The following is a 26732-nucleotide window of genomic DNA, read 5'->3' as shown; positions in this document are numbered from 1 at the left end:
AATGGACCCTTCTGTGGGGCCGTGTGTGAGAATCGCTGGGCTCCTGTTGTCAGTGTCGCTGAGATCCCGAGGGTAACAAGCTCTACTGTTAAGGGCCACTGAGCTTCCCATGTTACTGGGCTCCCTTCAGAGGGTCACCAAACTCTTCATGTGAGGGTCTCTGAGCTCCCCATTTGAAGGTCATTTAGCTCCTATGTGTGGGTCACTGTGCTCCCCTGTGAGGGTCACTGAACTCACCTGTGTGAGGGTAAATGACCCTCATTTGTGACGGTTACTGAGCTCCCTGTGTTAATATGGAGCTCCTTTTGTGTGGGCCGCTGTGCTCCCTCTGTATGTTCACTGAGCCCTCCTGTGTGGGTCACCAAGGTCCCCTGTGCAGGGTTACTGTCCTCCCTTTGTAGGGTCACTAAGCTCCTGTGTGAGTCACTAAGTTACCATTATGAGGGTCACTGAGCTCCTCTGTGAAGGGCCATTTCCCTATGTGAGAGCCATGGTTTTTGAGGGGCACTGGGTTCTCCTGTGATGGTCACTGAGCACCCCTGGTCCAGGCTTATCTCATTGTGACTTGGGCATATACTGCAGATTACTGCAGGCTGGTGAAATTTCCCAGGGCCAGTCATGCCTGCTCGCCAACAATACCATTTAATGGTCAGTGAGAGGAATGATGAAAGTGCCCTAGTGTGGCTCTGGCTCATGGTAGAACCATGACCCTCTCTGTTCCCCTTTCATCTCCAGTCCCAGACCTAAGGATAGAAATAGGACTTGTCACGAAGCCAGGTGTTCGATACATGTTTATATCTATACAGCAGCTTTTGTTCAGAGATGGCGGTAGGTGCTCCATTGGGGAATGGTGCAGAGGGCAGGGTGGCTCAATGCTGGGCCACCTGTGTCCCATATTCCCACCTGCTCTATCAGCCCTGGTCCATCTCTGAACCCAGCCTGCGTGACCACCAAGGGCTGCTTGAGTGTGGCTCCAATGGGCTCTCAGCAGCGCTGATATGTGGGACACTGACACATGACCCCATGGCACTAGATAACCACAGTCATCTCCGTCTGCAGGAAGGATAGGGTAGGAGAGCCTCGGGAGCACTGCAGGGCTCCCTCAGAGCCACAGCGGGAGACAGATGAGCTGTGGATCATGTAGTCTTGGGCTGATGGCCGCCCCGGCCACAGGCTGCACCACTTCCTTTTGAGCTCACTCTGCACCTGTGAGAGTGGATGTGGTAGGGGGTCGAGCAAGCTGGAAATTCGGGGCAGGAAGGAGCTTCCTCTGGATGGAGGGGCACAAAACGAGGCACAAAATGTGGCCCAGGAAATGTTCCCATGACAGGGTCAAGGCTTTGGGCTGTGGCTTCAGAGTCAGCAGAGGCAGTGCCAAGTGGACTGGGCTAAGGCACAGAAAGCTTATTTGGGGTTTTCTCATCCTCTGGGGGGCACAAGTCAGGGCTGACTATACTCAGGAAGTGGAGCACACTGCACCAAAGGGAATGGACAGCAAGGGGGGTGTTCAGAACACACAGATGATTGGGGCAGAACACCTACCTCACTGTTGAGGAAGCAGTAAAGCACAGCCACCACCAGGCCCTGTGGGCAGAGTGTTGGTCGGAATTGGGTCCTACAAGGAGCACCCCAGGGCTGACTCCAGGACAGAGCCCAGGACAAGGTTCAGGACAGACCCCATGACAGACCCCAGGGCAGAGTCCAGGGCAGACCAGGGCTGACCTCAGGACAGAGCCCAGGACTGATACCAGGTGGGGAGTACCCCAGGTGGGTAGGATTCAGCGGCATAATATTTTCCACACATACCTGGAAGGAGCCGAGGCCCAGTTCAAAGAGAATCTGGTACTTGGAGGAGATGCCAATGGGGAATGCAGCGAACACCATGTAATGGACTCCAAACAGTGGGATCAGCAGCAGCGTAGACTTGGCCAGTCTCCTGCCAGGGATGGCAGCTCAGCAGGACACACCTGCCTGCCTGGCTGCCTGCCTGGCTTCCCCCCAACAACACTGGTCCAACCTCAGAGCAGGGATGGACCACATGTGTTGGAAGATTCGAGGTGTAGACAGTGCCCTGCAGGGATCTTGCCTGGTCTCCAGTCAATGGGTTGGGGCCCAGAATTAGTTCCTCAGTGAGCAACTGCTCCAGTCACAAAGCAGACTGTCAACATGTGTTCTGTTCCCTCACACAGTTGTGTCCATACACTTTGTGCCTACATACATGCACAGACACATCTTCTCACCTGATCCCACACACATGCACCACACACTTGATTCTACACACCTGCTCCCAGACACCTGCACCCACATACTTATGCCTACATAACTGCCCACATATCTGCTCCCACATACCTGCTTCCACACACCTACTCCCGCATACTTGATCCTACACACCTTCTCTTACACACCTGAACCCACACACTGCACCCAGGGGAGACCTGACCCTTTGTGGGGAGCCTAGTGCCCCATGTTACCATGTCCCATGATGTATACGCACTTGTACTGGGACTGATCGTTGCCCCCCACATCTGGTGACATTAGCTTCTGAAGTAAAATTCGGATAATACTGATGAAAAGGCCGAAATTGACCTGCAAAAGAGAGCCATTAGTGATTCCCGGAAGTGGAGATGGAAGTGACTGTGAGCACTCCTGTGTGGGCACTGCCTCAGGTGACAGTATCATGTGTCAGTCCTCTGGGACTGAGACAAAATGGAACCCCCCAAAGAGACAAAATGGCCTGCTCGGCTATTCCCCTGAAGGAATCACTTTGGGATGCTGGGGCAGGGTGAGTGCAGGTCACTCTAAGAACCAGGCAGAGCCCAGCCCCAGAACACTGGTTTCCAGCAGAAGTTACTCACAACGATAGAAATGAGGATTGGGGTCCGGATGAGCCACCAGGGAAGACTCAGCTCATTGGTGTCCCAGCACCTGTGGAAGAAAAAAATCAGTTGGGGTCGGAGAGATAGCATGGAGGCAAGGCGTTTGCCTTGCATGCAGAAGGACGGAGGTTCGAATCCCGGCATCCCATATGGTCCCCTGAGCCTGCAGGAGCGATTTCTGGGCATAGAGCCAGGAGTAAGCCCTGAGTGGTGCCGGGTGTGATCCCCCCAAAAATAAGGGATCAGTTATGCAGGGCTCAGACATGCACAGTCTCAGGAAGCACACACTCTCACATACACTTACACGGATACACACATCATAAACACATACGCCCCTTCCCACCTGCAGGACAGACAAATTCACTCACAGACATGTTTACACACATACACACATACGCTTTCTCTCTCTCTTTTACATTCCCATCCAACAGTTGCCGTACACCCAGTGGCTCTTCCTTTTGACCCTCCCTCCTGTGTCCCTGTTCTGTGCTGCCCCTTCCTCTTCTCCTCCTCTGTCTCCTGTAGGGACTGTTACTGTCCTGTGTCTGGAGGTCTTGACAAGGAAATTGTTTTATTTTGACAGTCGAAGTGTGTGTGATTGGAGCTCCTGGGATGGGAGAGGTGTCCTGTCAGTGTCAGTCCCTCTTTGGGTCTCACCCATCTGTTTGTCAAAGAAGGGACATCTCTTGTCTGGCCCCATCTGCCCACGGGTTCTGTGAGCCATGCACCTTCTTATGCTTTCAGGATATAAGCACCCAGTCCCCCCCCCCCCGTAGGTGTCCCAGGACCCTGGACCTGGTTCTGCAGCAGGACAGGGGTCTCACCATCCCCAGCAGAGCCACGGTGGCTCCTCTTACATCTCACCCTGTGTCCTCCAGAAGAACCCTGGCCACCGTCCATGCCACAATGCAGATAGTTGGGACACCTGCAGAGAAACTCGGGTCAGACCCAAGGACAGGCATGGTTCCTTCTCACAGGATTTCCTGATGAGCCTCCTTAGTGGTCAGCTGTCCCTGACCTGGCTTGGCGCTGAGAACTCAGCCTCTTGAGCTGCCCCAGTTGGGCTGCAGACTGTGGCTGCTCCCAGTCTGCCCTTCCTGCACATTTCCTGCCGGTTACTGGGGAGGGGAAGCTGGGCTCAGTGCGATTGTTCCAGGTCTACAGCGGTCCTCAAACTATGGCCCACGGGCCACATATTGTATTTGTATCTGTTTTGTTTCTTCACTGCAAAATAAGATCTATGCAGTGTGCATAAGAATTCGTTCATAAGTTTTGTTTTTACTATAGTCAGACCCTCCAATGGTCTGAGGGACAGTGAACTGGCCCCCTGTTTCAAAAGTTTGAGGACCCCTGTCCAGGAGAAGAGAACTAGCTGGAGGAAGCACATATCGTGGCAAGGCTCTTCTGCTGTGACTCTTGGGCACATTCTAGGGACCCCAGTCTGTGGAGTTGAGAAGGGCCCTGCTGGGCAGAGTAGCAGGTGAGTGTGTGTGTGTGTGTGTGTGTGTGTGTGTGTGTGTGTGTGTGTGTGTGTGTGTGGCGGACGGGGGTGATGCTGAGTCCCGGTGTTCTTACCCCATCCGATGAGGAGATAGGCCAGAAAGCACCTGCTGGGGGCAAAGATGGCCACTAGGAGAGTGTGCAGGTGCAGCCCCTCCACCAGCAGCCAGTAGAAGTTGGCCATGATGCAGTACTGGAAGAGCACCAGGCTCAGCTTGCACCCCACCTGCAATGCACATGAACAAGGATGCCCAGACTGCACTCTGAGCCAGCACCCAGCCGGGCAAGGACCGAGCAACTACACCAGAATGTGGAGCCTGCAGCTCCAAGCTCCTGGCACAGCAGATCCAAGGTCCTGACACACTATGTCTGAAATCCCAGCACAACAGGTCTGAGTCCCCCGTATACTAGTGCCTTGAAGTTTTGAGAGGGAGCAGCTGACACATGAGGCTGACGCACACCCCTGTGTGGTGGAGTGCAGATAGATTCCTCATGTGCCGAAGTCTGTCTGCCGAACACAGGCCAAAGATCCCAGAGAAAGATGGGCCTGAGCCGTGAGACAGCCAGTGCCATGTGATCTCTGAGATCTGGACTCCCCACAAGATGCTTGTTCAGGGGTGTCCAGCCCCAAGCTACAGGTTGTCCCCGGGGCCTGATCTAGAAGGAAGACATCAGGATAGAGAAGCAGCCAAGGAGCACAGCCTGCAGATACACGAGAGACCCAAGTGCAGGCTATAAGAGGCTCAGGCTACGAGGGCCACTGATCTCCTTAACTGCAAACTGTGTTTGGGTGCACCAGAGGGATGGATGCAGCGTCACCTCACAGCCAGCCAGCATGGGGCAGTGACGTACGGGCCATTAGTAACTGCGGCATGGGGCCTGGCAGCACTGAGGTGTGGAGTGGGACCTGCAGTGTGGGGTCAGGGAGGGTGCTATGGGGCACTGAGGTGTATGGCTCTTGGCCTGTAGCTGGTGCATATCCCAGCTTCTGGGGGCCTGAAAGTCCCCTACCACACCATGGACCTTGGACAGCCATTATCAGATCTCTGGGCCTGGGAAAGACCATGGGATTCATGGATGCCGCTGTGACCCCAGCCCCTTCTCCAGGCACAGCCCCACCTAGGATCTACACTGATTCTGGGCTTTCTCTGGATAAGAAGTGGGGTAGGGTAGGGTAGGTATGGGGGGGGCAGGAGAGAGCGCCTGGCCACAGGGACAGCCTCACCCAAGATGCTTGCTGGTCAGGGCAGTGGCCCGTGCCCGAGTGGGAGTAGAGCACGTCGTCCTTGAGCAGCACCGCAACAGCTCTCAGGATGAAGGACAGGAAGAGGTTCAGGTGTATAGAGTTGCGAGTGCAGCGCAGCTTCCTGTGAGCAGGGGTGGAGATAGAGCCATAGGCTCACCCTGTGGCCCAGCTGGGCTCTGTCTTGCTTCTCTCTTATGGGACTGGCAGTGAAACCCTGACCCTGCAAGTAGGTCAATACTCCACTATTTGCGCCCTCTCCCTAGCCTAGAGCAACATTTCAGGGTAAAAGCAGCAAAGGGAGACTCCTAAGCCAAGAAGGGCGCTACATGGGGTGAGGGACTGGTCAGGTTCTCTAAGATCACAGTGGCTTGTTTAACTTGTGTGTTAACTTCCTTTTGGCTTTTGTTCTTTTAACTTGTGTGCTTAACTTGTGTGTTAACTTCCTTTTGGCTGTCTTTATTCCAGAAGAAGTGCCCAGAACATCTTGTTTTTAAGTCTTTTAAATCATTTAAATTCTGCTCTTTCAAATTTTTCAGAGCCATTGTTGCCAAGCTGTACCCCAACATGCTCTTCTGAGATCCAGAAACACTAAGCATTTAGGGTGAAGACAATCTTGGAAAGTCTGTACAAAAGAAATGCCTGCCAGTATGGTTCTTAGGGGTCTTCTAGGCTAGACCCACATGCCCAGAAACCAGAAGACTAAAGATGAGTGTCTGGAGGAGCTCAGCTGCCTGAGAGGAGAGCCAGGAGCAGGACAGAGAGTGGCAGAAAGTGGAGACTGGAGATAGAGGACTTGGTCACTGACACCATGTTGGTCACCATGTTTCAGGGACCAGTAGCCTGAATTTAGAGTCAGTAACTGGAACAGATAAAAAGCAGCAGGTAAATTTCAGGTAATGGGCGAGGCACGAGGTTTCTGGAGAAAAGGAATGCAGAGGAGTCCCAAGCCAGGGGGCCGGAACCAACCGAGCTGGTATTTATAAAGCTTCCAGTGTGTCTTTAACAGGAAGGGTGCCTGAGAAGTGGAAGTGACCAGGCAAACACTGGTAGAAACTTTAGCAAGCTCCTGTACTGAGTGGCAAAGATGAAGAGAAGGTAGGTGTGTATGAGGGAGTGTCTGGGGAACTCACCCAAGGCCCTGATGATGAGCTGGGGATAAATTACAGTCCTTCACTCATGACAATTAGCCCCACTGTGGAATTATGGGATTTGTCTGTTTCTACATCAATCAATATCCACATTGTTTCTCATTGGATGGAATTCTTTGAATTTAGCCCAAGCCCTCCAGAGTAGGAGGTCCTCCCATCTTTGCCTTTAGGTATGCTGAAAATAGCTCAAGTGACATCCAATGCCTGGATGATGATGTTCAAGCAGCAAAGAGACAGATCAGATAAAGGAAGAGGCTGAAATATTAGCATTTTCAGGGTGTTTGGTCCAACTACTGGAAAAATGCCCCCTATCAGGGAAGCCAGAGCTAATCTCCCCAGCACTTAGGTGGGGGAACAGTTCCAGGATAGCTGGGTGTGGCCCAATCTTCCCAAAAGTTGAGAATGAAGAATTATCATACTCAATTAAATTGACTGAACAGGTAGAAACTTTTTTTTTCTTAAAGAGCTACATTGTCTCCAAAAGTTAAAGGAAAATACAACTTCAGAATGCCACTAGAATTCGGGGTGTGTGTGTTTGGGTCACACCCGGCAGCGCTCTGGGGTTATTCCTGGCTCTGTGCTCAGAAATCACTCCTGGAAGACACGGGGCATCCTTCCCTCTATCTCCCCTTCCTTCCTTTCTTCCCATTCTCTCTCTCATTCTTTATTTCTCTATTTTTTCTTTCTTCTCTTCCCCCTACCTCCCTCCTCTCTATCTCTCCCTCATTCTTTATCCCTCTGTCTCTCTTCTTTCTCCCTCACTCATTTCACACACCCCCTTTTTTTCCCCTTCCCATATCCCTGTCCTATTGAGGATTGCTAACTGGGACCATTCTCCAGTAAACCCCAGTCTGTCAAATATGGGCTTCTCCTCAGCCACTAGCTGGTGCCAGAGGACAGGAGAAAATTCTCGGACACTCTCATTCTCTAGCCTCACCTTCAACTTCTGTTCAATGCAGCATCCTCAGATGAGGCTACATGGATCAGTGCGTCAACCATGCCCTTTGTCCCTCACAGATGGACTGACCTACTTTTGGGCTCCATGTCTGGTCTCCCCAGGTATCTGTATGGATTGGTCAGTTGGTGGGTGGCTCATGGGCTCATTCATATCACTCTCTCCCTCAGTTTCCTTCTGGGATGCTCAGGGCAGTTCCTTAAGAAAGAGCCAAAGCTTGTTCCACCTCATGGACAAAGAAATACCCTACTATGAACAGAAACCCAGTATGGCTGTGAGCAGGTTAGGTTCCCAAATAGCAGGAGACCCAGGTGGAGTGTGAAGTCATCAGAGTCCCTGGAGGTGGAAGAATGCTCTAATCACACTGACTTAGAAAACACCAACAAAAACTGTCCTGGGGGATTAACACACACACACACACACAAGGGAAACAGACCAATACGAATGAAACAAAAATGTTGTGATGGCTTCAACTGACTAAAAGGGGGTGATTACAGCAGAGACTGAAGGTGGGCTTCTGTTGTCCTGTAATGTTATAATGTCTTAGAATGTTGAAATAATGGTTCAAAGGGGGAAGACTACAATGATAGAAACATGAATTTGAGAAAGAAGATCAAAGGAAAGGCAAGGAGAATAGCAGAAATAGCAGAAATCTCAGAAAGGAGATAAAAAAGCAGATTCCAACTTAATGACGCTTCTAAAACATCCACAAACAGAAGCTGAAAGCAACACATAGGAAACAACTTACAAACATCAAATAAAACAAAGCTGATGCTCCCTCCTTTAATATAGAGTAGGCTTTTAAAGTCAGAGGATCAATAAACATAGAGGTTTTAATAAGACATTGTGCTAAGGAAAATTAAAGTCTTTGGATTACTCTGATTAAATTGATAGCTTTAGTTAGTGAATATTTCTAAGATAAAAAGAATGAACATGGGGCTGGAGGGATAGTACAGGAAGGAGGGTGCTTGCCTTGCATGCAGTCAACCTGGTTAGACCCCTGGCATCTCATGGTGCTCTGAGCACTGCCAAGACTGATTTCTGAGTTAAGAGCCAGGGGTAAGCCCTGAGCATCATCCAGTGTGAACCAAACCCCTTACCCCAAAATAATGAACACATCAATAGTTACCAAATAACAAGAACTCAAAGCATATTTCTTTGTATTGCTTATGGACATTAAACTAAGAATATTGAAAATAGAGCTAAAACAATTCCTTGGGAAGTACAACTTATCATAGCATAAGAGCGAATCTGTATCAGAGCATGTCTGTTTTAAAAAATGACTTCCCACATGACAGTTCTTATCCCTGATGGCCTGAAGAAATCTAGAAATATTGCTATTGATGCATTTATGTGCAGCACATACACGCTCGGAGCCATGACATTGCCCATGGCACATTCTCAGAACATGCTTGTAGGGCAGGGGTCTCAAACTCAGCCCTCCATACAACATTTTGTGGCCCTGCCCTAGAGGAGTCTTTTTTTGTTTTGTTTTGTTTTAGTTGTTTGGGTCACACCCCCAATGTTCAAGGCTTACTACTGACTTTGCACTCAAGGATCACCCCGACTTTGAGACCCCTGTTGTAGGGAGACCATGCTTGTAGGAAGCTGATCAGGAAACACCCAAGGGTGTCAGTGTTCATGGCTTAAATACATGAAATGTCCGAGAAAAGTAAAGAAAGTGTCAAAGGTGAAAGAATCCCCAGGTTTCCATGTATGAGTTGGAGACTGCAAGAAAGCCTGTCGGTTCATGATGTTTGTCACCTTCTGAGCCAGTTGATACCCCAACAAGAGTTGTAAAAACTGGAATGGAATGTAAATGAAAAAGATTCCCAGTGAGTGCGAAGAACATAGTCTTCAGGAGGGAGACAGACTGGCGGACTTGTGGCGATGTTCAGCAGAGGACAGTGAGCATACCAGGTGGTTCTCATATGGATGCTTTAGCACTAGATGGCTACAGAAAGTCAGCACCACCTCTACCCTGACCTCTCACCTCACCTCGGGCAAATAAGCAGCAGGCATGTCCTAAGCCATGTATAGAGGCCTACCGAAGAATAGGCCAAGATTTCTCAACCAGGGCTTGGGAAGCTCCAACGGTCGGACTGGTAAAAGAACAGGCCTCACATGCAGTTGAATCAGGTTTGATCCCAGACACTACACAGGCAGCACTTGAGTCCTACTAGGAGTGATTCCTGGGCACGGAGCCAGGAATAAGCCCTGACCCACTATAATCCCTGCTCATGTTTTCTTGGCAGAACCAGTCTCACCACTTACCTGAAGAGACAAAGAATGATGCTTCCGGTTGTCAGGGAGATCAGAGAGACACTGTAGCCCAGGGTATAGATAGCTTTCACCAGGACATAGAAGGAGATCTGCAGAAGAGGTAGTTTCTCAGAAAACTCAGAAAGGAGTTACCATATGACCCAGCAATTCGCTTTAAGGTATCTATCCCCAGGAAAGATAAATATTCATTCAAAATGACATATGCAAATCACTATTCATTGCAGCACTCAGTACAATATCTAAGAGTTAGAATCAACCTAGATGTCCAACAACAGATGATGGGTCATGAAGATGCAGTACATATATACCTACAGAGCTGTAAGCAATGATACAGACATTTAGAATCAACCTAGATGTCCAACAACAGATGATGGGTCATGAAGATGCGGTACAGATATACCTACAGAGCTGTAAGCATGATACAGACATGCAATTTGCTGCAATATAGATGGGACTGGAAGATTTCATGTGAAGTGAAGCCAGAAGAAAAATAAATACAGGATAATATCACTTATAAGTGGTATTTAGGATAATTGCATAAGGGAATTCAATGGTTTAAAGAGGGGGAATGCCTAGATCTCTTTTGGCCTCAGAGTATAGTGAGGAGAAGGAAAAAAATGAGTAGAGAAAGAGAAGACAGATGTGAAATAACAGGGGGCAGGGGCTAAGGAGACTCAGGTGCATTGGTTGTGTTAAGGACAGAATTAAATATCCAATACACAGAGTCAACAACACTGAAATCATGAGACACAAACTTTAAGATCTGAACTTAAAAAGGTGTCCATTAAGATGCCAGGCTGAGGGGTGAATTATGGATGGCCTCTAGGAAAAGTGGTGGAGGGAGATGGGCACTAGTGGTAGGATTGGTGTGTAAACATTACATGTCTAAAGCTTCACTATGAATAGCTTTGTAAAATACAATGCTTTAAATAAAAAAATATTTTATTAAAAATCAGCCTCAAGGCCTTGGCATATACCCTGCCAGAGCAGCCCCAGATACACTTCAGCATCAAAACTGATGTTTATATCCCCTCCGACTGGACAAAAGCAAATGAGAAGGATCTGCTCCCCCACCCCTGTCCCCAGGGACATTGGCAGGCAGACACTAGGCACAGAAGTCCTGTCAGGGGCCCTCTGTGGCCACTGTGCTCCTGTTCCTGTGAGTCCCCCAAAGCAGCTGAAGATGTACAAACAGAAACTGCTCAGAGGTAAGTGGCAGCTTAATCCAGACTCCCCCAAACTTGGAATCAGTAGGATGGCTGTGGGCAAGCTGAATGGGTGAACTGGACAGGGTCTCTCTGAGATGGAGAAGTCACTTGAGAAGAAAAGAGGGTTCTCACATGTGTACATCCATGCAGCCATAGAAAGCAGGAGTGTGGGATAATTCTGGAATGATTTCTGGAGTGATGGGTTCCAGAAATGCTGGCGTTGGAGAAAGGGCAGGGCTCTGAGTTGAGCCCAGTGCTCAGCATGACAGGGGACTCTCTCATTTACTGGAAAGTGGCCGCACATTTGACATCTGTGGAGGTGAAGATGGACGAGACCGTGGAGTGACCTGCTGTGCATCCATGTCAGATCCCACAAGATACAAGATACAATGATCTACCAAATCCATCAGCGATGACAAGTTTTCCAACCTCCCGGGAAGATTGTTAACGGTGAGGGTCTGGGTGACAAGGGTACCTACAGGAACGCCTTACACATTATTCTCAATTTTTCTGTTAACATGAAGCTTCTCTACTGTGAGCGATGAGAGGAGAGGCAGCTGAATGTGTGTGCAGTGGCTGGCCAGCAGCACATCCCACACACTCACTTCACCTGCAGGGGCCACTGTGGCCATGGAGGGGCCTCAGATTCTCCCCAAATGTGGAGAAGCTACTGGAATAAGTGAGAAAAACACAATCACATGGGTTGAAGAACCCCCATTATGTGGGTTTGGGATGACTTTTGAGGGATCCATGTGGAACTGCATGCCCAAGGCCCCCAATATGAATCCTGTTGGATCTAGACTTGGATCTAGAGTGTTAAGCTAGAGATTGCTTATACATAAAGAAGTGAGGGCTGACAACATCACCGAGGAGCCATGAGGCCAGAAGCAGACACTAGGGCTGACCCTCTGCCACAGCGGGAATGAAGGAGTGTGAGGGCAGGGCCGAACCAAAGAGCGAGAGGCTGTGCGGGTCTCAGACAGTAAAATGAGCCTCTCAGGTTTGCGAAGAATTCTGTACAGTTTGGGCATAGTGCCTGTACGGCCACTGTGTACTGGCTCGCAGCACCCTGCTGGCCCTCAGAGAACCACCACCAGCATTGAGCACAGGGAGCAAGCCTGAATTTGAAGAAGACCTGGATTGGGCCAATCTGTTACTGGGGATTTCAGAAGAGGTCCCTGGGAAAGGTCTGTCAATTCACACCTCTTCATCAAGAAACCTTGTGATGAGAGTAATGGCTGGAGAATGGGAGGGCCAGAGTGCACTGGCAGCATTGAGGTCAGGTGAGAAGGGAGGTAGACTCTGATAGAAAGAGTGCTGGAGGAGCTGGGTGCTTCTTCTCTGGGTCTGTGTGGGAGGAGCTGCTTGCTCCTCTGGATCAACGTGGGGGTATCTGGGGTGATCTCTCTATACGGTGTCACAGTCTCCTGTATACTGTTCCCTCTGAGGAGACCCCCTTCACCACCACCCCCAGAGCAGAGCTGGGATGTGGCTTTCGTGGGGCAGGTGATGCTATTTTTATTTTATTTTTTAATTTTTTAATTTTTTATTTTTTTGGTTTTTGGGTCACACCCGGCATTGCTCAGGGGTTACTCCTGGCTGTCTGCTCAGAAATAGCTCCTGGCAGGCACTGGGGACCATATGGGACACCGGGATTTGAACCAACCACCTTTGGCCCTGGATTGGCTGCTTGCAAGGCAAACGCCGATGTGCTATCTCTCCGGGCCCGATGCTGTTTTTATTTGTGTCTCTGGGCCTAAGTGCTTTGTCTGGGAAGAGCTGGGCAGGCCACCCAGTTGCAGTTAAACTACATTCCTTTCCAGTGTGGCACCAACTCTTCTGGGTGGACTGGGATGCCTCCTGACCTGTCTGGAGTTCTGGCTCCCTGAACAGGGGCAGAGTAGCTGAAGATGTGCAGGTCCAGTTCTGGGAGGGGCTGCAGTATCCTAAGTCTGTGGGTCTCTGTGGAAACTGTGTCCTCATTTCTGTGGAGCCTGTGGTGATAATTGTGTTGAGGATGAGGTGGTGCTGCGTGCAGCCTGTGCAGAGACAGAGATGCCGAGGACCCCACTGCTGTGTGCAGTATTATAGGAAGCACACTGGCAGCCTTTTGTTGCTTTCCAGGCCAGAAAACCAAGTCCTTTCAGAGCCCACACATGGTATTTCTATGTAAGCAGCACAGCCAGTTGCAGTCTATTCTCAGGCTGCTGACAGAAGTTTCCCAGGTGATCTCCCAGCAAATAATGTCCTAGCCCAGCTTTCACCCATGTTCCCAAAAAACTATCTGAAAGTCGCTGAAGGCCACGACAACTGTGGCCTCCAGGGACAGTCCTTAGACTGTGGCTTCACACAGACACAGATGATACATAGCAGAATGCACATGGTCTTTCTGTGACTGGAAGGGTGGGGAGGGTCCCCAGGGGCAACAAGGACAGTAGCATTCCCCTATCTCCATGGCCCAAGTGGCTTTTCTGGATGGGTACTGTGCGGCATGTCCAGTTCCTTGCAGTCTTGGCTTGGACCATGCTGTTGTATTAGTTGTAAATTAATGCGTGTCCTAGTGGTGATGGATGGTGATGAGGCCTTTCTCTGGTGGCCCAGCGCCTGCAGCCCCTTCGGTCCTCGGGTCTGTAAGTGCAGGGTGATGGCAAAGAAATGATCCACCGGCAGTCAGATGAAGTTTCAGGAGACATCCAGCTTTGTTACAAGGCCCTAACTGCCATGTGTGGTGTCTAAGCTAAGCTTTATTAAGCAGCCTCCATCCATCCTAGCTACACCTGGTTGCATCAGCCTCTTTCCTCCCACCAGGCAACTCCTTTAACTACCCACCAGAGACCCCGCCCAGCTGTTGAAGTGTCTCACCATCCAGGTGAAGTAAGCAGAAAGTCGGGGGAGGGTTAACATCTCCCCCTCCCTTGTTTAAATCTGAAAGAGAAAAGGTTAGCTTTTCTTTGGAGAGGTAGACACAGGGAAAGATAGAGAAGAGACACAGGAGGGATGCAGAGAGGCTGTTTAGCGTAGAGGCCATGTGAAGAAAGCACATGGTGATTAGGGCCTTGTAATAAAACTGGATGTCTCCTGAAACTTCATTTGACTGCTGTGGATCATTTCTTTGCTGTCACTCTGCACTTCCAGAACCGCAGGCCGAAGGGGCTGCAGGCACCGGGCCACCAGAGAAAGGCCTCATCACATTCCATCACCACTACATGACACTCATTAATTTACAATTAATACAACAATTTGTGCCCGAACAGGGACTTGAATCCTGGACCCAAGAGACCTCAGCGATGATGGCGAGTGTCTTGGCCTTGTGTTTAATCTTGCCTATCTTCCGTCGGAGTGAGAATGGAGAGCCCGAAAGGTTGGACCACATGGCGTCTGATCTAAACATGGTGGAGTTTCCTTCAGGCAGGATAGAGGGCAGTGAAGTGGGGGAGCTGAAAGCTTGGAGCACCCACCTCAGAGGTTAAGGACTGCAACATTTATCCTACAAAAAGTGACTCTTCTGAGGACCTTGGCCTCCCAATTTGCAGAAACTTAGAGAGGCTACTGATTGGAAAAAGACAAGAATAGAAGGTGCTTCATTGATGGCGGACTGAAGCCTCATCCCTCCATTCTCCCTAGGTAACTTGACCTTACCTTCAAGACCCCGCCCATTCCTGGGAGGGGTCTTGGAAAAGGTAGTTAAGACCTTTGACCCAGGGGATTAGTCTCCTTTTGGTCTTTGACCAGCATGGAGGTCAAAGGGAAGATGGCTGAAAGGAGTTAAGATGCAGGGCTAGCTAAGAATAGCAAATGCTTAAAAGGTTATGATATAGGCCACACATGTGGTGGATAGGGCATGAATAAAGCTGATGCTTCCTGATGCCTGTCTCTGGATGAGTTTGATTCCGCCGTTCACCTAAACCTGGGACACGCCAGCTGAATGGAGATCCTGGAGCCATGTGGCCTGGGATGGCAGAGAAAAATCCATCCACCTCTATCCTTCACCATCCACCACCATCATTAATTATTTAATGCTACAGCGGACTGACATCAGGAAGATGACCAATAGCCCCTGACATGGATTTCTTGCTTTGGAACTATCAAACTTTCAGGCTGGGATTGACCTCAGTTGCTTCAAACTCCTAGACAGGCTGCTGCCACAGCAGCAGAAAGCTACGCTCCCTAAGAAAGGCACCACACTCCAATCTGAGCTGCCCCGAGAGGCAGAGAGGTGGCAGCAGTGGGGGAGAGCTCCAGCAGGCAAGTGGGGTCCACGTAGTGGCTCCAGCCCAGGATCGTCCTGAGTTTCCTCAGAGCCAAAGTCACGTGGCCAGTTCTTGAACCCTGGGAGACATCCACAGCTTCCCGGCATCTGGACACCATGGTGGGTGTTGAAGACAAAGAAGAAAAAGGAGAAAAATAACAGAACCCCAGCGAAGCTCAACTAAGAAAAAACTTTTTAAGGACCTCCTGCATCTGAACTTAGTTTCAGGTTTATCTCTTAACCCTATTTACATTGGCCATTGTGTTGCTGGTTAAAATGTGTTTTATAGTTTTTCCTAATGAGTATTTCTGAATTGCTATACTGTTTTATGGTGTACATTTATTGACCAGCCTGTTTTCAAACTCTATTTTCTGCATAAATGCTCTTGTAATTTTGTTTAGAGAAGTTTATGGAAAGAAACTAGGATTTCGGGGCCTGAGAGGTGGCGCTAGAGGTAAGGTGTCTGCCTTGCAAGCGCTAGCCAAGGAAGGACCACGGTTCCATCCCCCAGCGTCCCATATGGTCCCCCCAAGCAGGGTGATTTCTGAGTGCTTAGCCAGGAGTAACCCCTGAGCATCAAATGGGTGTGGCCCGAAAAACCAAAGGAAAAAAAAAGAAACTAGGATTTCTAGACTTATAATAATGCTTGGTGTAATAATGCAAAGAATTTTTTAAGTTTCTGCAGAAAAGTTCTAATGTTTACATTCTGTGATATGTATACGATTTGGAAAAGGCTGTTTTGAGAGGAACTATGTATACTTTAAACTTTGTTGCTTTGGGTAATATTAGGGTTCCCACCTTCGGCCAAAGTCCGAGGTCAGGAAAACAAAAGCTAACCATTTCTCTCTTGTTTTTTAAAACAAAGAAGGGGGAGATGTTATGCCTCCCCAATACCAAATGCTAAACTTACCTGGATGGTGAGACCCTTCTACAGCTGGGAGGGGTCTGTGGTTGGTAATGAGGGGTTGTCTGGGGGAGGGGAGTGGCAGATGCAGGGAAGGATAGAGAAGAGACACAGGAGGGATGCAGAGAAGCTGTTTAGCTAAGAGGCCATGTGAAAAAAGCACATGGCGATTAGGGCCATCACCCTGCACCTACAGACCCCTCAGGCAGAAGGAGAGCCAGGCGCTGGGCCAAGCCAAGAAAGGTCCCACCATCCATCCATCCATCCATCCATCCATCCATCCATCCATCCATCCATCCATCCACTACTAGGACTCTTTAATCAATAATTAATACAACACCATGCCAGTGTGCAGAGCCAACACCAGGACCCCGGAGCCCCTGAATATGCAGCCTGCAGACACCTGCACATGCTAAACTGAGCCCCATGAGGTGCAACCAAGTCCCCACAGATCCTGGCCTAGCAACTCCTCCTTACAGGAGTAGTCTTCTACTGCCAAAGATGCTGCATCTGGGGTCTGAACCTCACTCCTCCCTCAGGTCTTCTCTGTAGCCACACAGTGGCAAGATGCTCAACAGGACAAAGATCTCACAGTGCAGAAAGGACTCTTAGGACAGCAAGACTGATATCTGAAAGACTGAAAGATCTGGCTATTTTCTGCCCAGCACCATGGCCTCATTTTCCCTTGTACCTCCACAGGGCTACAGCCCCTGGAGGTCCTGGCACAGTGGGATAGAGGAGCATGGCTAGACCCAAGAGTGAAGAGGGTACAGGTCAGAGCACTGTAGGGCAGAGGATAGGACCAATGCAGCCTTACCTTTTGCTCATCCTCAGGGTCTTGGTAGCCACAGGCATTCATGAAGTCTGGAAACATCTCAGACCACCCATCAACTGTGCAGTTCTTGCTGATATTTCCTAGAAGTTAAGTGGGGGGCATTTGATCTACAACTGTATGGAACAGCTGGATGAGGGTCTGCAGTGCCTGTGACTGAGCGAGTGGAGGCTAGGCCTGACCAGCTGGGTGCCCACCTGTACCTCCTGCATGCTCAGACTCTCAACCTCCAAGATGAACAGGGAACTCCACCTGACCTGGGTGGAGGCAATCAGACAGGTCATCTCACAGAGCACAGGACAATGAGGCATCAGTGTATGGTCAGAGCTCTTCTCAGGATGGGACTGTTGCCCTACATGGCCGAGCACCTTACAGGACTGAAGTGGGCATCCTGTTCCTGCGGTTGGAGGTGACCACCCTTTGGTTGGTGGGAGGTAGAGACCCAGCAGCCCCCTGAGTCCACCTCAGTGTTGTGGGCCTCCCTTCCAGTCTGCCCAGTGCTTAGTGCTCGGGCTCATGGGCTCATGGCTCCTGTGGGAGTGACTCAGGAGAGGAGCATCGATGCAGACAGTACCTGGTTTGCTGTAGAAATTGCTGAACACCTTGGGACAGGGCACGGTAACTGTTTCGCCCACCTCCGCGGGCCGCCAGCAGGTGATGTTGTCCCACAGGCCGCTGCAGGCTGCAGGGAGAGAGCAGTGGAAATGTTGATGGACCAGTGCATGGCCAGAATCAGTCAAAAAGGCAGTGTTAAGCAAAATATCAGAAAATCGAGCTAAAAGTAATAGGAGAAGGTAAACCCTCTTGTGCATCAGCCTAAAGAAGTCAGCCCCCAGAACTGTGTCCTCCTGTCCAGCCATGTCCCGCACAATCCAATTTAAGCCTCAATTAAAATGCTGCAACTTGAAGCAATGAGGGCCCGAAAGCCCCACCGTATAGCCCAACCAGTTTCTGCTAGCTCACGGAAGTCTCTAGAACATTGCTGCAGTGTTAGACCAGAGTAGCCCCACTGGCCAGCAGCCCTGGTCACTGTAGGTCGCTCACTCAGGTAGACCAAGCCTTCTGTCAGGGTCTCTACTGAGGATGCCACTTAGGATCCCTGAAGCATTTCAGGAACAATGGGACTGGCCTTCCTGCAGGAAGTGAATATTTACACACCAGTGTCCACAGAGCTACAGGGAGGAAGAACAGCCAGTTCTACCAGGGTATAGCCACATGTGACAGTCCTGGAAGATGTCTCCTCTAGGGGTGTGTGTACATGAGGGTGTGTATTTGTGTGCACCTGTGTGTGTGCCTTAGTGTGTTTCATCTGAGGGTGTGTGTACCTGAATGAGGTGCATGTACCTGAAGGGTGTATGTGTACCTGAGGGGTTATGTGTGCACTTCAAGGTGTGTGTGCATGCATCTGAAGATGTATACACCTGAAAGTGTGTACCTGAGGGTGTGTAAAGACTCTTCACCCCCAATACTCTAAAAGAACATGATGCTGGGAAGGCATCCTCCCACTGTGGGGATCCCCAATTGAAGACCCTCCCTTCCCATCACCCCAGGCAACCTGTGCTCAGAGCTGACATCTGTGCCACTGAGCCCAGGTTCTCATGGTTGGTCAAAATCAGCCCGAGTTTATTTTAGGAAAAGCACAGAACAAGTCTCACGACTCAGGTAGGACACTTGGTTTTAGAGCTTTGAAGACCCTTAACTCCCCCGCTCATGGCCATCCGTGAGGAAGTGAGGAAGTTTCCAGGAGTGTTTGTCCTGGAAGAGAGCAGGAGTCACACAGCCCCAGAGCCCCTAACCTCACACCTGTGGTGACTCCTGACCTCATGGCCCATGGCTTCCTCTGCCCTCACATCCCATGGTGGCCCCTGCTCAGACAAGCCAGGAGAGCAGAGCCACAGAGTCCTGCAGTGAGACAGAAAGACATTTCTCCTGAACTTGTTCATGAGAGGAAGGGGCCTTCTGTGAGCCAAGATTCTTGGTGCCAGGTGGGAGTGCTTGAGCTCACCCACACAGCTCCATCTTCCTCAGTTTTGGGCAGTGCCCTGGGCAGAAAATTCTCAGTGGCATATAGTGCCCACATATAAACTCATCAGAGATGGGACTCAGGGTACAGCCAGGCAGCTATGGTGGCCAGGCTATAAGCCAACTGACAGCATAGGGAAGGCCTGGATGCAGACCTGCAGGGACGGTCAGGACAGACTGAGCCTGACCTCATGACTCTGGGGAAGTACTGGAACATCAGGGTCAGGGAGAAAGAAGCTTCTGGTCTGAGGTGTCAGCCAGCTGGCACTGTGGCTCCTAAGAAGTTGCAGCACCAGTCACTGCCTCTTCCAAATGTTCTCATGGGAAGTTAAGGTCACACACCCCTTTTTTCCAGATGCCAGAGTGCAGACCTGCTCTCAAGAGACTCTTCCTTGCCTTCCTGGCAAGTAACTCAGGGCCTCAGATGGTCTGACTCTCTGTGGCATGGGGTCCACTGTGCCCTCTGTAGATGCCGGGGGCTGCTTGGTGGGTAGGGCTGGAGGCGCCCTTTCTGCTTTTCATACCCAGACATTGCTTTATTTGGGGGGATTCAGGGTCCCAAAGGTGGCATAGATCCTGAGCCTGAGCCAACAATTACCTTGCATTGAGATGAGTAACAAAAGGCCTTTCCAAGGTAACACATTGATATTCTAAAAGTATGCAGAGTCCAGCCAGTGCCAAGCCCAAAACATCAGGCTGAGTGAGTCCAGGACTGTGATGGGATTTCTGCCAGCTGTGCCCAAGAACCTAAATAGCCACTGTTTGCCAAGCTGAGCCTTTGCAGGGCAAGGACTCTGGTCTCCCTCCCACTGAGGCCTTGGTCTTTCCCTGCACCAACAGCCAACAACAGCCAGAGTTCCCACACGAGCATGTTTGCCATGGACACCGTGTTAGTGGATGTAGGGACTCACTACAGGGAAAGGGGTGATCAGATGTGGGAACACCCAGGCTGCTTGCAGGATAATATTTGCAGATTCATGATGGCATCCTGGGGAACTTCCCAGGATCATTCTAGAATTGACACCTCCAGTGTTATGGACCCATGACAAACCCTCACACACAGCTGCTCCTGTCTCAGTGTCTCTCCAGAAGTGCTGTGAGTAGGGGAGCCCACAGGACTCTGCTAGGCCACCTGAGTAATGAGCCAGCCTGACCCAAAGTGGGTAGGCCTGCCGCATGTTCTCCCACATACCACACCTGCCCCTCTATTTGCCTCTCCAACTGCCTCCCACCTATCCACATATTTCTACTTCCCTATATCTGCCCCCATTTACCTTATGTACCTCCTTTCCTTCCCTAAATACCTACCCCTCACAGCAACCCTTCACCAGGGTCCCTGCCACTGTCACTGAACCACATCACAGGGCCATGCAAAGCTGCCTTCAGAGCATCAGGAGAAGCATTTAGGGGTTCTGCGCCCTCAATTAGTGGGTGCTCCACAGTAGGGTCTCTGGGGTGGGGTCCTCACTCCCAATTGCTCACATAGGTCCCACAGAAATCCATCTTAAATGCTATAGTTGCAAATGCTTAAGAAATTGAAATATTTTAAGTAAAGGTTGTATTTCTGATATTCTCTCAAAACAGGGGGTTGGAAACTTGAAGCAACATTTTCTAGGGAGACCCTGGAGGTTCCCCATATCCCACCTCAACCGAATGAGGGGCTGAATCCAGGCCTCTGGATAGAGCCTCACGAAAGGGACACCTGTGAGATGGACTGAAGCCATGTCCCACACTGCAGAGTCTTCAAACTATGGCCCTCGGGCCACATATTGTATTTGTATCTGTTTTGTTTCTTCATTGCAAAATAAGATCTATGCAGTGTGCATAAGAATTCGTTCTTAAGTTTTGTTTTTACTACTTCACCCATAATCCAGGCTGTTTGTGAGGTGCCTTAGATCTATCTATACCCGCTGCAGCCCCTGCTCACTGCATGTTTATTCACAGAAGGTCCTGGACAAAGAGGAAGCTTAATCCCAGATGCACTGGGAAAGGGAGGGTGAGGGTAGCTCAGTTCTGTCCAGGTGTAGGAGGTAAAAGTGCTTGTGGGGATCTTGTCAGCAGGCCACCTCCTATATCAGGAAAATGATCAGTTGTGGAGGGAGGCACAGCCCACAAATGCGCCTTCTTGGTCGGCTGCAGCCACTCCTCACTCTGAGGTGGCTCTGGCAGAGTGCCCAGTATGCCCAGCACATCCTGGATACTCAGAACCTTTCATGCTCTCTGGATACCTGAGAGAAGGTTCTAGTTGCCCTGTAGCTCCTCTCAGCTTAAGGAAGACTTCAGCTCTTCATTCTCACTAAGGGATGCACCTCAATGTCACTCATCTCGCTTTTGCCATGTGTCCCTGATGGGCGGGACTCAGGTCTTTCTCTACCCTGTTAAGAAGTCAGCATGTGCCTTCACGTGTCTAGGGGTGGGCAATGCCAGCCCTGCTGTAGGGACAGTACGTCACTGGCTTTTCTCTGGGTCCAGCTTGGTAATAGGTACTAAAAGACACATGGAATCAGTCACGTGGATTTTGTAGGCTCAGACTCCTAAGGCCCCTGCAGTTGGCAGGATATGAGCTGACACTTCACGTGTGTGTGTGTGTGTGTGTGTGTGTGTGTGTGTGTGTGTGAGAGAGAGAGAGAGAGAGAGAGAGAGAGAGAAAGAGAGAGAGAGAGAGAGAGAGAGAGAGAGAGAGAGAGAACTAAGTCCTAACTAAATAGCATTAGTCCTAGGCATTGTTCATGTACATGGGAGTGACTGGCTGTGTGACTACCTGAAGCATGGTGGCCTCACTTGGAGTGCAAGTCATACCCTGGATTTTAAAGACAAAATACAAACTAAAAATGTTCTCATAATATTTTAGAGTCATTAGACGTGGAAATGGCTTGGATGTAATTGGGGGTGAATTAAGCATATGGTTAAAGTTTATCTCCTGTTTCTTTTCAGTTATTTTAATGGGCCTTGCACTTTGTATGGGGCAGTAGTGGTCAGGTGTGAAACCTCTCACCAGACACACTACTGTTTAACACAGTCATAAAATATTACTTTTTCTTTTTCTTTTTTTCTTTTTTAGAAGAGGAAGCAACACAGAAAGCCAAGAACAAAGGGTCTTGCTTCATGTTTAGACTGTTGTCTTCCAGGCCTACAGATATGTGGATGGAATGGGTCAATGCCTGTGGCCAGAACTGTGCATGTCTCTGATCTGGAACTGCCATCACAAACTCACTTTTCCATCCCACTGTTCTAGCCAGGTCATGATCATCTCTGATGGAACCAAGATTTTAACTTTAAGAACTCAACCCCTAGAAAATGGGCAACTCAACTAACAAAACTGTAATAAAGGGGCTGGAGTGGAGGTGCAAGCGATCTGCCTTGTTCCTGCTAGCATAGGACCATTGCTAGATTTCCTGGAGTCCCATATGGTTCCCCAAGCCAGGAGCGATTTCTGAAAGCATAGCCAGGAATAACCCCTGAGCATCACCGGGTGTGGCCCAAAAACCAAAAAAAGAAAAAGAAAAATGTAACTGTAATAAAATAATACTTCAGGGATTAGAGCCATAGCATAGCAGGAATGGCATTTGCCTTGCACACGGCTGACTCAGGTTCAATCCCAGGCTTCCCATCTGGTCCTCTAAGCACTATCAGGAGTGATTCCTGAGTGCAGAGCCAGGAGTAACCCCTAAGCATCAAACCAGAAACCACTTCAGAGAAGGAGTTTGGCTGTAACTGTTCTCTGACCACCCCTCAGCTCTCACTCATCAGAAGTAGGCAGTGGAGAATTTGGGTGGGGTGTGGGGACAGGAACATGGCCTCGCCCACCCTTGCCAAAGCCCCTTACCTTTGTGCTGTTCTGTCTGAGTTCTCAGAAGCTCTGCACATTTGGTTTCCTCTTCCTGTATTTCCAGGTGAAACCGGCATTCTGGATGAATGCTGTGTACCTGGGCAAGGTAAGAGAATCCGAAAGAAGTCAAAAGTGGACCGTAAGAGGTAAGTCATTGCCCCTGCCCTCAGAAAGCTCTCAGATCTAAACTGCTTCCAAACAAACCCATCTTAATACCCTTCATGTTCCAAGCATGGTTATTATTTTCTAAAAGTTTCCCTAGGTTATATGAACTACATATTAAATCCTAGTAGAACATTTCTTTTTTTCTAAGCAGGAAAGCAAGCATTCTAATAGAGATTGCTGGCATGAATTTGGTAGCAACAGTGGTTTCTGAATCCATTCTACCTGGTGTTTTGGAGCTGGGCACCATCAATGCCAGTCACTGCAGAGCCCATGCTCATTACCCAGCTCAGGGAATCACTCCATTTTAGAGGCTGTGGGTCACAGCTGAAACTCTGTTTTGAAATTGGGAGTGAAGGAGTTTCTCAGAATGTTGAGAGGGAGTTAACAGCAGAGGACTCCAGGACTGGCATGCCTGCCCAGGGACTCCGCATTTCAGAAGGCCATCTTCTGAGGTCTGGTTACAAAGGCTCAGACCTTGAGCTATTTCCCCGCCTGTCTAGACAAGTCTTTTGCTGAAGACAATTGTTCTCTGGGAACATCTGGGTTCTCTGTTTACAGAGACCCTACTGCTGAAACCGCTCCAGCCCCTTCTGTCCAAGATTCACTGGTCCACTGAAATCAGAAAGAAGAGAAAGGCTGCTTGAGTGCTTTGGACTCACACCCACCCTCTTCTACTTCCAATTCCACGACTTCCCTCCTCTGCCCTCCACATTCTCCACGGATCCAACTAGGGCTCCTTCCGAAGCCCTTTGAGCCTTGACCCTGGCCCAGGTGTCCCTATTTAAAGAACAAATAACCCGAAGCCCTTAAGAAAGTGCAAAAGATAAGGCCCAAAGCTCACTGCTCCCCAGAACATCTCTGGATAACAAGAGCTGCTGAGAAAATACCTGGTTCAAGCGAGTTGTTGTCTCCCAGCTGAGCAAACCAGAACTAGTCACTTTATATTGACTCAAAACAAACCAACCAAAACCAACGAACTCTTCTATGGCATTAGTAAGCTATGTCACCATCCTGGGAACTTGCAATAAATACCAGATGACACTTTGGGACCTCCAAGAAAGCCACCACTGACAAAGCTCTTTCAAAGCCTCCAAATTCCTAGTGGCTCGAGGTGTGGGCAGCTCTCAGAATGGAGACACACATAGGGCCCCGATTTAATGCTGGCACCGCCCGGCACTGCTGAGGAGGACCTCGACTTTCTCAGCCAGGATGCAGCACCCAGGAAGCAAAGATAGGTTTCCAGTTAGGAGCCAAAGGGATCCTGGGGCTGGGTGGGGAGAGCAGCCTGGCATTGACATGCCTCTGGCCTTCTGGCAGCCCAGTGCCCTCATGCCAGGGGAAGCCAGAAACGCAGGCGGCAACTCATTTTTTTCTTTTTTCTTTTTTCCAAAGAAAAGAGCAATTCTTGAAATATCAACAACGCCCGTCCCCTTGAATAGCGACAGAATAAAGCGAGTGCTTCCGAAGGACACTTCCTTGGCCGCCTCTTTGGGTCTCCCTCGCGCGCACGCGAAGGGACGGACACAGCGGAGTCGGGCGGGTGAGGGTCGCAGGTGACCACACCCGCGCGCCCTCGGAGACGCACCCGGGGCCCCCGCAAAGCCAGAGAGAGAGAGAGAGACCGGGGACCACTCTGCGGGGCGGCGTGTGCCAGCTCGAGCCCGGCCAGCCCCAGGTCCCGCTAACTTGGCGTCCCGGCCCCGCGTCCTTCCGACCCCGCCGGCGCCCCGAGTCCCGCCGCGCAGGGCTCCCGTCCCGCACTCACCCGGGCCAGCAGCCAGCCGCAGCAGGTCAGCAGCGCGCGCGGCAGCAGCGCGGGCAGCAGCATCCCAGCTCCGAGCGCCGCCGGACCCCGCGCTGCCCGAACGCCCGCTGCCCAGCCCCGCGCGCCTCGCCCGGCCGCCTGGCTCCCGCCGCCCGCTCCGCCTCCCGCGCCCGCCCCGCCCGCCCCGCGCCCCACGTCGCGGCGGACCCTCGCCCCGACGCCCCCCGATCTCTCTCTCCCCCTCGGAGCCCAGCGCCCTGCGCCCACCATCCTCCCTCTCCAGCCCCGACAGGCCACCCATTCTTTCCTGAACCCCTCTCTCACTGGGCAGGCTCCCTCAGTGGCCCTCCCTGCTCTTTCCAAGCTCCCAGCCTCTGCCCCCCAAGAGCCTCCTTCCCTTCTCTGCCTTCCACATTCTCCATAGATCCAGCTAGGGGCTCCTTCCAAAGCCCGGCCCTTTGAGCCTGGACTCTGGCCCAGGTATCCCTACTTAAAGAAGAAATGACCCCTAGAACAAAATAAAATAAAATAAAATAAAAGCCCTTAAGAACGTCCACAAAACAAAACAAACAGAAACAATTTGAGGGGAGGGTCGACTTGCTACTTTGAAGTCAGTGAGGCCAGGTTAGAGGAACTGAAAAAATATGAATTGGGTGAGGGGCAGACTAGGGAGTCTCCAAGGAGGAAACCGGGCTGGGGATCTGGGACAGGGGAGCCATTCTAAGCCCAGGGGAGAGGACATAGCTAGCACAGCGCTGCTGGCTTTAGGTAACGATTGCTTTGTGGACCTGGAAGTCATCCCTTCCACCAAGTCTCACAGCTACAGGACAGATCTCCTGGCGCTTTCTGTCACCAACCTTCACCCCTGCCTATTGCTGGGCGCAAAGGCCCTATAGCATCAGAGCTGCTTCTCCAACACATGGAAAGATGAAGAGTGGCTGCAAAGACGAGGAGTAGACAGGTAGGTCTAAGTCAGGGGTCTCAAACTCACGGCCCTCCATACAACATTTGTGGCCCGTGACCAGCCTTCAAATATCGCAGTATTCACAATTATTCGCTTACCAAATAATCGCAATAAAAATCGCATTAGTAAGAAAAAAATCGCATTAAACATTCGCATATCCCGAGCAGTTCCGTTAGGGGTATGCAAATGTTTAATGCGATTTTTTGCGATTTTTTTTCTTACTTATGCGATTTTTTTATTGTGAATATTCGGTAAGCAAATAATCGCAAATACTTTGTGCCTAGCACAGACGTCATTTCCACTGCTCCTGCCCGCTGTTCCTTGCATTATCGGAGGTCTAACGGAGAGAAGGGAGAGAAGTTTATTACAGAATTAGATTTTGTCATACCTTCACCATGACTTCATCAAAGCCTGCAGTGAAGAGAAAGATCGATGACAAGCACAGACAATTTCAGGAAAAGTGGGAGATGCAGTATTTCTTTGTTGAGCACAGGGGCATCCCCACATGTCTTATTTGCTCAGTGCACAAAGAATACAACTTAAAATGCCATTATTCAACTAAATATGCTGAGGAACATGCACAATATCAAGGAAATGAGAGAGCCAAGCGGGTTGCCAGTCTTAAAGCATGTCTAACGAGGCAACAAGATTTCTTCAAGAAAGCAACCAAAGAGAATGTTGCATCAGTCGAAGCGAGTTGTATGGTTAGTGAGATGATTGCTAAGGCAGGGAAATCATTCACAGAAGGAGAGTTTGTTAAAAAAAAAAAAATGCATGTTACAGGCT

At 50.1% G+C, this 26732-nt stretch overlaps 1 protein-coding gene across 1 annotated transcript; it reads right to left on the bottom strand.

The window, feature by feature from the left end:
• Positions 1–776: 776 nt before the first annotated feature.
• VIPR2 (vasoactive intestinal peptide receptor 2) lies at positions 777–25283 on the bottom strand. The gene is made up of 14 exons (XM_049785966.1): positions 24525–25283; positions 23883–23994; positions 23050–23163; positions 17776–17883; positions 17187–17284; positions 10000–10097; positions 5602–5743; positions 4452–4602; positions 3741–3801; positions 2856–2925; positions 2495–2586; positions 1807–1936; positions 1543–1584; positions 777–1206 (listed from the first exon to the last, which is right to left on the bottom strand). The coding sequence occupies exons 1-14, from the start codon at positions 25281–25283 to the stop codon at positions 1030–1032; spliced, it is 2154 nt and encodes a 717-aa protein (XP_049641923.1). The 3' UTR covers positions 777–1029.
• Between the last annotated feature and the right edge of the window lie 1449 nt (positions 25284–26732).

The sequence above is a fragment of the Suncus etruscus genome, chromosome 13 (assembly GCF_024139225.1).
Source record: "Suncus etruscus isolate mSunEtr1 chromosome 13, mSunEtr1.pri.cur, whole genome shotgun sequence".
NCBI classification, from domain to species: Eukaryota; Metazoa; Chordata; class Mammalia; order Eulipotyphla; family Soricidae; genus Suncus; species Suncus etruscus.
The sequence above is the reverse complement of the archived record's forward strand: the minus strand, read 5'-3'. Positions and strand labels throughout refer to the sequence as shown.

Coding starts and splice junctions, on each gene's coding strand:
- VIPR2 (XM_049785966.1), bottom strand. CDS start 25,283: ATGGGTGGCCTGTCGGGGCTGGAGAGGGAGGATGGTGGGCGCAGGGCG. Junction 4,603..5,601: donor CTGACCAGCAAGCATCTTGG/GTGAGGCTGTCC, acceptor TGTGCATTGCAG/GTGGGGTGCAAGCTGAGCCT. Junction 1,207..1,542: donor ACTGCTTCCTCAACAGTGAG/GTAGGTGTTCTG, acceptor CCACTCTCACAG/GTGCAGAGTGAGCTCAAAAG.